The following is a 13,202-nucleotide window of genomic DNA, read 5'->3' on the forward strand; positions in this document are numbered from 1 at the left end:
CCAACTCCCCAATATATATACATTGTACCTTTATTTTTCTTATAGACATATAATACAAGTCACTTATTTTGGTCCATTGAAAAGTACTGACAAAATCTTGTCTCGTCTCGTCTTCTGTTGTATTGTTCAGCAAAAAAAGACAAACCACAACAATGAACCATTGATATTCACATTCACACAGCAAATTGACATGATACATTGTAGATTATAGATACATTCATACATGTAAGGATAACTTAGGAAACAGGCTTAAATTGCAAAACAATTTCTGATTAATCATAGATTATGTTATATATAATTTCTATTTTAGGTAGCTTTAAGGATACGACCTCTGAACGAAGATGAAAATTACAATGGAGCGAAAAGTATTGCACATAAAGTACAAGCCAAGGTATTTAAGAAGCTTATAGCATGTTATATATGAGTCTATGTATAGCCTTAGAATCATTGCTTGAATGTCAGATTGTTTAAATACATTTATAGAATTTATGTGTTTCAAGTGCAGTTCAATATTTTTGTGTGGTTAACATTTTTCTTCTAATAACACAAAATCAGGCAACCCTGATGCATTTTTAAATTATCATTACTCAATCAATGAATCAAGCCTTCATTTTCTTGGGGGGCACCCTATGAAGCTATCCATACAACCTGAAAGTAATTATATAGCCCATACCAATATTAATTACTACATTACCTTTACATTAGCCCTAGTCCTAAAAAACCTATTCTTACCCTAACTGTCATATAAGCATATAAGTTGGAGGTAAGGCTACATTTACACAAAGTACAGCCTGTAGGGTATACATGAAAATTAATGCTTAATCATGATTCATGTTAATCTAAAACCAAACAAACAAAGGAGGGGCAAAAGATACAAGAGGGACATTCAAATTCATATATATACTAGATAAAAAAAACTCACAACTCCATTGCTAAAACTGCATAGTAAACATATTTAGCCTTACCAAAGAAATAAAGTATGGAAAAATTATAGAACAGTCTGATCAATAGTGCCTTAGACCTTGAAAATATTTCTGTGTAGGACAGGAAATTTGATCCTGTTGTTGATTTCATGTTGAAATGGATTACTTTTTCTGAGATGTCAACTTCAATGCTTTTTTCTTGTACTTTTGCTCAAATTGGATTTATTTTTTGCCTCGTCAGTCCTGTAATTAAAAAGTTTATATTTCATGCCAGATTATATTGTCTTTATTCATCCCATCATAAATAAGATATGACATTTTCTATTTATGTACTGTATCTTTGATTAGGAGATAAAGAAAAGAAATTATAACATATTCCTAGCATATAAACATCACATACGGTTTTAATCACAATCTTTGATGGTAAAGAAATTTATTATTGGAAATCTATATTGAATATATCAATAAAAACTCCTTTGAAAGGGTAAAATAAATAGATAATTCAATTGTTGAATATATTTTAATTATAGAGATTTCAAACTTAAAATGTATTGAATACAAATTATATTTTTTTTATTATATTTAATAACAAAGTAAAAATTAGTTTAAGTTATGAAATAAACATTGTATCAGCCTAGATTAAAACTTTTGACCCATGTTTAACTTTGAATTGGAAGAGAAAACAGCAAATGAAATTGTTAAAAAAATCAAGAACACAAAGAAAAAAAAAGTGCATTTGGTACTGAGGTAGACATTTGGTAGTGTATATCAATTAATATTAAATAAGGACATATTGTACGCTTGCAAATGAAATAGCTAACCAACAGGGTGCAACGTGGGTCTAAGCAATCACAGGTCATCATTTATACGGCCTTCAATAATGAACAAAAAAAAATTCATTAATTTTGTATTAGCATGTATTAGAGCTTGACTTTAATATTGTTGAAGAATTGTTTATTTACTTCAGGTCTTTTTATCTGTACTAGTGTTGTCAGGCTGCTGCCTCATTGATATATACCAACATCTCCTTTTATTCATATGTAGGCAACACAATGTAAATTGTTAAAAGAAGAAGACTTACAATCCAGAAAGCTAATGAATAAATTGCAACTTAAACTGGGGATGAACTTCTGTGTTCCAATAAAAGTATTATAGTTTCTCATGCATGCTATTAAAGTTCCTGGTAATTCCTGTATCATGTCCATGAAAAGACTCTTCTGGGAAAATAATTATTGAACATACTCATTAATTCAGTAATTATTATTGAATATGTTTTTTAAATGGTCCTTCAATCAGGTTAATATATTGTAAAGTTATAAAGTGTCCTGAATCTGAATCCATGAAATTTAAAGGCCAAATGCCTTTGTACTGAGATAAGAGCATTCTGAGAAAACAGTTTTAAGAACTTAAGGGTAATAGCCATATGAATTATCCATAATTCATTTTAAAAAATAATATTACATTGATATGTATAAAATGATAAAACATTTTTCTACCTTTAATAGGACATTGACAGAAAGAAAACAAAAACAAATTTGTTTTGGTAAACATTTAGGAAAACCACTGCCCTGGAAATTAAATAAATAAATGAATTAAAACCACAACCATTTAACCACACACAGTGCTTAATTAGAAAATGTATGACCCTCCCCCTTTTCTGTATAAAATCATATGCAGTTGGCTGACAATCAGATCTAGATGTGAACGGACTGATCTAACATTCAAGTAAAAGTAACGTTTTCCGGATACCTTTTTACCTAATGCTAGCGCAGCCACGAAATACCAAATAAACCCAGGTTCTTTACATAAACAATGAAGACCAGTTCTGCCCTGGACACCTTGTCACACTAGGGGACAAGTGTCTACAACAACCGACATAACGGACAATTCTCTGGGAGGACAAAGCTAATACTTGACCGGATAATGATTTGGGCAAGTATAAGCCAGCATTCTAGGAAAAGAAGTCTTAAAGAAATAATACCTCAATAATCATATTTATTTCATACCAAAATACACAATAGATATTCTAATATTATGGCAGTTAGTTGTACAACAATACAGACGTTAAATAAAGTGGGGAAATGTCTTACTTTAAGTAGGGAATATAAACTGTATCATTTAAACCATTTTATACCCAAGTCCTAAAGTTTAAACCCAAAATGAAGCCAAAACATTTAAGAGAAGAATTGGTCCAGAACAGTAATAGTAAACAGCATGGCTGTAATGAATACTGATAGTTACCTTCGAGGAAAGTATGAATTCTGGACAATGTATTAAATGTGAATTCAGTATATAATTAATAACAAAATGACTTAACAAATGGTACTTTCTTGAAATAAGATTTGCAATTTAACCAACACAATCTTACCTTTAACTATTAATAACCGGTTTAGAAAAGGAGTAAAGTTATTGTGTACATAAACACAGGTGAAAGTTTTCATGTAAACAATAGTAACTATATAAAATGTAAATATGCTTAAACTTAAAAGGGAGCTAATAAATAACTCTTAATTCCAATATTGCCACATTCCTCCCCACTTAAAGATCAAATGTCATCATTTTATCTAACAAAAATAATGAAGAAATATGTAAACGTAATGTAACATGTATATAAAAAAATATATCAAAATGTTCAAGAAATATGTATACAAAAGTTCAATAAATATGTATCAAAATATTAAAAAAATATGTATCAAAATATTCCATAAAGATATATACGGAATGTAAACAAAAATTGTTCACCTAATGTCAATGTTTTTTCACTTTTATTATTGTCCTTGTCAGAGTATTCTTGTCGAAATTAAATTTCAAATGTTCGTCCCTCGAATTATAGTGTGTGTCCTCTACTTTTGATTTCTTTCCCGACTTCACATATCTTTTACGTGTTTCTTGTGCCTCTTCCTTGGCTTTTCTCTTCCTTTCCTCAACTTTCTCCCTCGTTTGTTTTGCTTCCTCCCTTTCCTTTACGTCGCCGACTCGATAAGGCAAAACATCCTTCGGGTCAATGAAATTTTTATTGGCAACCTCTATACATCTATATCTATCTTCAGAGCATTTATGGTCCTTAACGAGATGTTTCTTCAGTACCTGTAATTTCCTTCTTGACAAATCACATATCTGGCAGGTATATAAGGTCAACTTTTCTTTATGTACACCTCCAAAGTGTGACTTGTACTCGTTAAATGAGCGGAAGAATTGGTTTTTTCCACATTCTTGTATGTTACAATATGCTCCCACAGCTGGCCATAAATCTCTCAAGTGATCATTTTGAAAACTTTTATATTCATTATCACACACATGTAATTGTAACTCCATTCTGAAAATATATAATTAATAAACATATAAATTTGTCTATTTTCAAAAAATCTTTTCACAGTAATATATATATATATATTTATATATATCTAAGTCACTGACTTCAATCTGCAAAATTCTACAGTAAAGAAAAAATATTCATTATTCCTGTATATATTATATACAAACACAAAAATTATGTATATATGCATACCTTCTAACAATACCATTTATGATGCCGTGTGGGCCCTTTCACAACATCACAAACAGTAATGTAGACAGGTACTAAAAGTAAATGAGCAAAACAATAAAACAAAATTATAGAGTAAATATTTGTCGGGGTTTAATAACACGACCAAAGCGAGTTGTCACTGGTGGAGTTAACGTTTGTACATTTTCGTGTGGTGTAACGATTTGCTCTTGTACAGTTGGAGTATTTGCAGCTTGGTATGGTTTCAAATGATCTACATGTACAACTAATTGTTTAGTACTTGTGTCTTTTTGTATTCTGTATGTCAAATCAGTCATTTTCTTAATAACTTTGTATGGACCAGTCCAGCCTAATCCAAGCTTCTTATTTGCTTCTGGAGGATACCATCTCCAAACAAATGAGTTTTCTTCAAAACTTCTTATTTTCAAATTTTTGTCATAATTTTCCTTTTGTCTATTTGCACTTAAACCAGATTGTGTATGTGCTAACTGAAATGCATTTCTAAGAGCCTCTTGAACCCACTCAACATATGCAATTGGACAAGGTATACTTTTATATCCTTGAGGTAAGCCAAACATAACATCAATTGGACATCTTAATTCATGTCCAAACATCAAGAGATTTGGAGAACATTTTGTGCTTGCATGTTGAGTGGCTCTGTATGCCATATTAATGAATGGAATGTGATCGTCCCAATCATTTCTATGTTCATTAACAAATAAACGTAGAATAGATTGTAAAGTTTGATTGAAACGTTCAACCATTCCGTCAGACTGGGGTCTGTATGGACATGTTCGAGTTTTGTCAATTCCTAATTTGTCACATATGGCGGCAAATAGGCCAGATTCAAATTCTCGGCCTTGATCTGTATGAATTTGGAATGGACAGCCAAATCTGCAAATGAATTCTGTAACAAGTTTATCAGCTACTGTAAGAGCTTGGTGATTTGGTATTGCATAAGATTCTGTCCATTTAGTGAAATAATCTTCCACTACCATAATGTATTCATTTCCACCCGTAGTAATGGGCAAAGGACCTATGATGTCAATTGCTATTCTGTCTAAAGGATACGTAGAAACACTGGATTTCAAAGGTGATTTCCCTTTCCCTGGTCCAGGTTTCCCTTTAGCACAAACATCACAACTATTAATCCATAACTTTACAGAATCTGACATATTTGGCCAATAAAATCTTTTCTTTATGAGATCTAAAGTTTTGTCTCTTCCAAAATGAGCTGAATATTTTGTACAATGTAACTGTTGAAAAATGAAATTTCGTATCTGTTCCGGAGCTACAAATTGATAAACCAGCCCCTGATTTTCTCTTTCAAAAAATTTACATAACAGGTTATTCTGAATGGTCAAGGATTCCCATAACCCATAAAGAATTTTTGTTTCTTTTGATTTGTTTTGAATTTCGGACTTTTTGGGTTTTTCGTCAGATTGTAACAAATTGTTCAATATAAAACTTATATTTTGGTCATTCTCTTGCATTTCTCTTAATTGCGAATTCGACCAATAACTGAGCCAGTTTGATGTTATGTCAAAACTAAGTTCTTCTGTATTGACATTGACCGGTCTGATAGCTAAATGGGTCGCAAGACAACCTCTGACGCTATCAGTGTCGCCGTCAGTTTCCGTATCATTGATAACTGATTGAATACTTAAGCAGAAGGCAGGGCCATCCTTGACGGTATTCAGGTCATCAATACAATCCGTAGTTTTGACATTTTCAAAATATTCTATATCTGTTTTCATTTCGGTACATTCTGGACAATTGATTCGTTTACATTTCCGTTTTGGTGTGCGCGATAAACCATCTGCGTTTGTATGCAATGAACCCTTGCGGTGTTGAATTTCCATGTCGTATGTGTCTATGATAGAAATCCATCTCGCGATCATACCTTCCGGGTTTTTGAAATTTTTTAGCCACTTGAGCGACGCATGATCTGTACGCAAAGTAGATTTTTGGCCATATAAATAATGTCTGAATTGGCACAAGAAAATAATGACCGCTAGCAGTTCACGTTTTGTGGTACAATACTGTTTTTGTGCTCTGTTTAAAGTTCGACTGGAATATGCAATTACATGTTCCTCGCCATTCTGGATTTGCGAAAGAACAGCTCCGACTCCTGTTTGACTAGCATCTGTATCTAGTATGTAAGCGCCATCTTCACTTGGAAATGATAATGTTGGTGCAGTTGTTAAGCATTCTTTTAACGTCTCAAACGCGATTTTACATTTATCATTCCAAATAAATGATTTATTCTTTTGAGTTAACTGTGTCAGAGGATGAGCGATAGTTGCAAAATCTGGTATGAAACGGCGGTAATAACCCGCGAAGCCTAAAAAACTTCGTAACTCTTTGACATTTGATGGTGTATGCCAATTCTGAACCGATTGAATTTTTTCTGAATCGCATTTAATGCCTTCTGCAGAGACAATGTGTCCCAAAAATTTGACTTCTGTTTGAAAAAACGAGCATTTACTCGGTTTCAGTTTAAGATTTGCTTCTCTAAAACACTGAAATACGGTTTTCAAATTATCAAAAGCTGTTTCAAAGTCTTTTCCATAAATTATGACGTCATCCAGATAGCAAAGACAACGATGCCATTGTAAACCACCCAAAACCTGATTCATGAGCCGGCTAAATGTCGCGGGAGAGTTGCATAAACCCATCGGCATTACAAGAAACTGATATAAGCCTTTATGTGTCGAAAAGGCAGTTTTGTATTTGTCTTCTTCGGCAACCTCTACCTGAAAATATCCACTGGCTAAATCAACGCATGAAAACCACTTTCCGCCGCTCAAGGTATCAAGAGTGTCATCAATACGCGGTAAAGGGTAGGCGTCTTTTACTGTTCTTTCATTTAATTTTCTAAAGTCCACACAGAATCGAATAGACCCATCCCTTTTCTTTACAAGGCACACTGGTGCTGCCCATGGACTACAACTGGGTTCAATTAAATTTTTGTCAATCATTTTTTTCAATTCTTCTTCAAGAACATCCCTCTGTTTCAAAGCTACTCTTCGTGGAGATATCTTTACAGGTTTTGCATCACCAGTATCTATGTAGTGTTTTACTCTATCAGTTCGCCCAAGAGAACCATCAGGACCAACGAATATATCTTTATACTCATGTATAAGTGAAGACAGTTTTTGCTTCTCTTCATCTTTTAAGTCTGATGATACTTTATCTAACATAGATTTTAAATGCTCGGGCATGTCAACATCTTTTAAAGTATTAACTTGTTCTGATATGTCATTAGATTTTGAATCTGTTTGTGACTCATTATTATCCTCATCAAAAACTTGTTCAATTGTCATCAAGTGTGCAATCTGTTCACCTTGTTTAAGTTTAACTGATTTTGAATTCAAGTTCATGATAGCTAGGTAAATTGTATTTTCTGTATCAACTAGGCTTTTTGCCACTAAAAGACCTTTACTTTTCACCCATTCTAATGGTTCAATAATGCCAATACCATCTACAAATGAATCTCTTTTAGAAGCTTCAATAATCATTTCACTATTTGCAGGAATTGAAACTTGCCTAGCTATCTGAATTCTTGAACACTGGGAACTATTTTCTTTAAAAAGAGGAATACTCTGACCATTGATACTTAAGCATTGGCTTTTAATTTGAATATCAATTTCATTTTGTTCAAAAAAATTCATACCTAAGATCCCAGATGACCCTTTTATATCAGCTACAATAACTTCTTGTTTAACTAATAAAGGACCTATTGCTATATTCAAAATACATTTGCCTTTAACACTTAAAGCATTGCCATTGGCAGTTGTTAAAATACTATCTAGGCTAATCAACTGGGAACTCAGTTTTAATTTCTCAAAAGTATCAAAAGAAATCAGAGAAACTGGTGATCCAGTATCAACAAGAAATTTAACATCAATTTCATCAATTTTACAAAAAGCAAAAAGACAATTTTGATCCACTAAATTTATTTGAACTCTCTTAATTGGATCTGATATCAAACTTTCAATTTTGGTTTGTGGCCTTTCTAAATTTTTAACAGCTGAAGTATTGGCCTCTAAATCAGCTTTTAATCGTTTCCCTGATTGTTCAATGGACAATAGTACTGAATATGTCCTATCTCATTACATTTATAGCAGACTCTATCAGTCGTGCTGTTTTGATTCCTATAATACCTTCCTCTGCCCCTATTATTAAATCTGGGAGGCCTATTTTGATAATATCCTTTCCTATTTTCGGTTTCTGTATTAAAATGTTTAAGTTGACTTAATTTTTCATCAATTAATTTAGCAACTTCATCAAGAGTTAATAACTCTGTACTTTCCTTTTTATTATCCTTAATTGCTTGAATGGGGACTTCATTGCTAGTTAGCATTGGCTTTCTCATATTATTTTGAGGATTTATAAATGCTTCATATTCAATTGCGTATGAAATTGCAGTATCCAACGTGTTTGCACGCTGAAACTGGACATGCTTTTGTAAATCCAAGTTATTTAATCCTCTAATGAATTTATTTATAAGAACTTTTTCCATCATTTCAGAATCTTGTTTTTCATTTGGAAAAGCCAAGTAACCTAACCTTCTTAAAGCTTGACCATACTCAGAAACAGTTTCGTCTTTAGAATGTCTTCTTGCTTCAAATTCGCAAACATATGCGGCTTCTCTTTCTCTAGGATTAAATCTATTATTTAAACTTTCTTTAATTTTATTATAATTTCCAAGGTCTTGTTTACTTAAAGTACTCAAAATTTTCTGAGCAGGTCCTCTTAGACTCATAACAATTTGTTTAGCTCTTTCTAAATCATTCCATTCATTCCATTCTGCAACTTGTTCAAAATGAACCAAATAGTCTTGCCAGTCAATAGTTTTGCCATCAAATGATTGAGGCTCTTTTTCTCTTCTTACTATACGTTTTTCATGTAAGGTAACAGGTTTTGGCCAGTTATCAAGAGAAGATGAGTGCTTAACCCCTTCATGCCTATTTAAATCATAACTGGGGTATTTGTCAGTTGAATACCTATTTAAGGATTGATAGTCCTCTGAAAATGTATCCTTATCAACATATCTCTTGTTTGGGGGATAATCTGATCCTTGGTTCTTGTTTAATCTATCCCTATCATCATACAATTCATAACTTGGTCTCCTACTAAAATGTGGTTCTTGGTATCTTTTTGGAGTAAATTTTCTATCTACTTTATAATCTGGATGTTTCAATATAGATTTATCCCTTACAGAATCATCATAGGTTTCAGATAAAGTAACAAATGATTTTAATGGAGTACTAAAATTGAAATCTTTATGTCTATACTTAACTTCATCTTTATCAGAAAATCTATCAGAATGCTCCATTTTTGCTTTATCATGCTGGCTTATACCGCTTGCATAATCTATTGAATATGCCATTTTACAAAATAACAGAAATGTTAAGGGCAATTTGTATGGTCACGGCACCAAAATGTGAACGGACTGATCTAACATTCAAGTAAAAGTAACGTTTTCCGGATACCTTTTTACCTAATGCTAGCGCAGCCACGAAATACCAAATAAACCCAGGTTCTTTACATAAACAATGAAGACCAGTTCTGCCCTGGACACCTTGTCACACTAGGGGACAAGTGTCTACAACAACCGACATAACGGACAATTCTCTGGGAGGACAAAGCTAATACTTGACCGGATAATGATTTGGGCAAGTATAAGCCAGCATTCTAGGAAAAGAAGTCTTAAAGAAATAATACCTCAATAATCATATTTATTTCATACCAAAATACACAATAGATATTCTAATATTATGGCAGTTAGTTGTACAACAATACAGACGTTAAATAAAGTGGGGAAATGTCTTACTTTAAGTAGGGAATATAAACTGTATCATTTAAACCATTTTATACCCAAGTCCTAAAGTTTAAACCCAAAATGAAGCCAAAACATTTAAGAGAAGAATTGGTCCAGAACAGTAATAGTAAACAGCATGGCTGTAATGAATACTGATAGTTACCTTCGAGGAAAGTATGAATTCTGGACAATGTATTAAATGTGAATTCAGTATATAATTAATAACAAAATGACTTAACAAATGGTACTTTCTTGAAATAAGATTTGCAATTTAACCAACACAATCTTACCTTTAACTATTAATAACCGGTTTAGAAAAGGAGTAAAGTTATTGTGTACATAAACACAGGTGAAAGTTTTCATGTAAACAATAGTAATTATATAAAATGTAAATATGCTTAAACTTAAAAGGGAGCTAATAAATAACTCTTAATTCCAATATTGCCACAGAAAACAGTTTTAAGAACTTAAGGGTAATAGCCATATGTGAACGGACTGATCTAACATTCAAGTAAAAGTAACGTTTTCCGGATACCTTTTTACTTAATGCTAGCGCAGCCACGAAATACCAAATAAACCCAGGTTCTTTACATAAACAATGAAGACCAATTCTGCCCTGGACACCTTGTCACACTAGGGGACAAGTGTCTACAACAACCGACATAACGGACAATTCTCTGGGAGGACAAAGCTAATACTTGACCGGATAATGATTTGGGCAAGTATAAGCCAGCATTCTAGGAAAAGAAGTCTAAAAGAAATAATACCTCAATAATCATATTTATTTCATACCAAAATACACAATAGATATTCTAATATTATGGCAGTTAGTTGTACAACAATACAGAAGTTAAATAAAGTGGGGGAAATGTCTTACTTTAAGTAGGGATTTTAAACTGTATCATTTAAACCATTTTATACCCAAGTCCTAAAGTTTAAACCCAAAATGAAGCCAAAACATTTAAGAGACGAATTGGTCCAGAACAGTAATAGTAAACAGCATGGCTGTAATGAATACTGATAGTTACCTTCGAGGAAAGTATGAATTCTGGACAATGTATTAAATGTGAATTCAGTATATAATTAATATCAAAATGACCTAACAAATGGTACTTTCTTGAAATAAGATTTGCAATTTAAGCACCACCATCTTACCTTCAACTTTTAATAACCGGTTTAGAAAAGGAGTAAAGTTATTGTGTACATACACACAGGTGAAAGTTTTCATGTAAACAATAGTAATTATATAAAAATGTAAATATGCTCAAGCTAAAAAGGGAGCTAATAAATAACTCTTAATTCCAATATTGCCACATTCCTCCCCACTTAAAGATCAAATGTCATCATTTTATCTAACAAAAATATATGAAGAAATCTTTAGACGTAATAGTACATGTATATAAAAAATATATCAAAATGTTCAATAAATATGTATACAAAAGTTCAATAAATATGTATCAAAATATTTAAAAAAATATGCATCAAAATATCCATCAATATATAAACGGAATATAAACAAAAATTGGTCACTTAACGTTAATGTTTCTTCGCTTTTATTACTGTCCTTGTCAAAGTATTCTTGTCGAAATTAAATTTCAAATGTTCGTCCCTCGAATTATAGTGTGTGTCCTCTACTTTTGGTTTCTTTCCCGAATTCACATATCTTTTACGTGTTTCTTGAGCCTCTTCCTTGGCTTTTCTCTTCCTTTCCTCAACTTTCTCCCTCGTTTGTTTTGCCTCCTCCCTTTCCTTTACGTCGCCGACTCGATAAGGCAAAACATCCTTCGGGTCAATGAAATTTTTATTGGCAACCTCTATACATCTATATCTATCTTCAGAGCATTTATGGTCCTTAACGAGATGTTTCTTCAGTACCTGTAATTTCCTTCTTGACAAATCACATATCTGGCAGGTATATAAGGTCAACTTTTCTTTATGTACACCTCCAAAGTGTGACTTGTACTCGTTAAATGAGCGGAAGAATTGGTTTTTTCCACATTCTTCTATGTTACAATATGCTCCCACAGCTGGCCATAAATCTCTCAAGTGATCATTTTGAAAACTTTTATACTCATTATCACATACATGTAATTGTAACTCCATTCTGAAAATACATAATTAATAAACATATAAATTTGTCTATTATCAATAAATCTTTTCACAGTAATATATATATCAATCTGCAAAAATCTACAGTAAAGAAAAAATATTCATTATTCCTGTATATATTATATACAAACACAAAAATTATGTATATATATGCATACCTTCTAACAATACCATTTATGATGCCGTGTGGGCCCTTTCACAACATCACAAACAGTAATGTAGACAAGTACTAAAAGTAAATGAGCGAAACAATAAAACAAAATTATAGAGTAAATATTTGTCTTGGTTTAACAACACGACCAAAGCGAGTTGTCACTGGTGGAGTTAACGTTTGTACATTTTCGTGTGGTGTAACGATATGCTCTTGTATAGTTGGAGTATGTGCAGCTTGGTATGGTTTCAAATGATCTACATGTACGACTAATTGTTTAGTACTTGTGTCTTTTTGTATTCTGTATGTCAAATCAGTGATTTTCTTAATAACTTTGTATGGACCGGTCCAGCCTAATCCAAGTTTCTTATTTGCTTCTGGAGGATACCATCTCCAAACAAATGAGTTTTCCTCAAAACTTCTTATTTTCAAGTTTTTATCATAATTTTCTTTTTGTCTATTTGCACTTAAACCAGATTGTGTATGTGCTAACTGAAATGCATTTCTAAGAGCTTCTTGAACCCACTCAACATATGCAATTGGACAAGGTATACTTTTATATCCTTGAGGTAAGCCAAACATAACATCAATTGGACATCTTAATTCATGTCCAAACATCAAGAGATTTGGAGAACATTTTGTGCTTGCATGTTGAGTGGCTCTGTATGCCATATTAATGAATGGAAT

General features: G+C 32.4%; 1 protein-coding gene across 1 annotated transcript in view; it reads left to right on the plus strand.

Moving 5' to 3' along the window:
- LOC143044610 (kinesin-like protein KIF19) overlaps positions 1-13,202 on the plus strand; it is a 76,705-nt gene that overhangs the window by 3,003 nt on the left and 60,500 nt on the right. Inside the window, exon 2 of the mRNA XM_076216668.1 lies at positions 311-391. Within this exon, the coding sequence (XP_076072783.1) occupies positions 311-391 (81 nt within the window). The remainder of the gene's footprint in view (positions 1-310; positions 392-13,202) is intronic.

This window comes from Mytilus galloprovincialis, chromosome 9 (assembly GCF_965363235.1).
Source record: "Mytilus galloprovincialis chromosome 9, xbMytGall1.hap1.1, whole genome shotgun sequence".
In the NCBI taxonomy this organism is placed as follows: domain Eukaryota; kingdom Metazoa; phylum Mollusca; class Bivalvia; order Mytilida; family Mytilidae; genus Mytilus; species Mytilus galloprovincialis.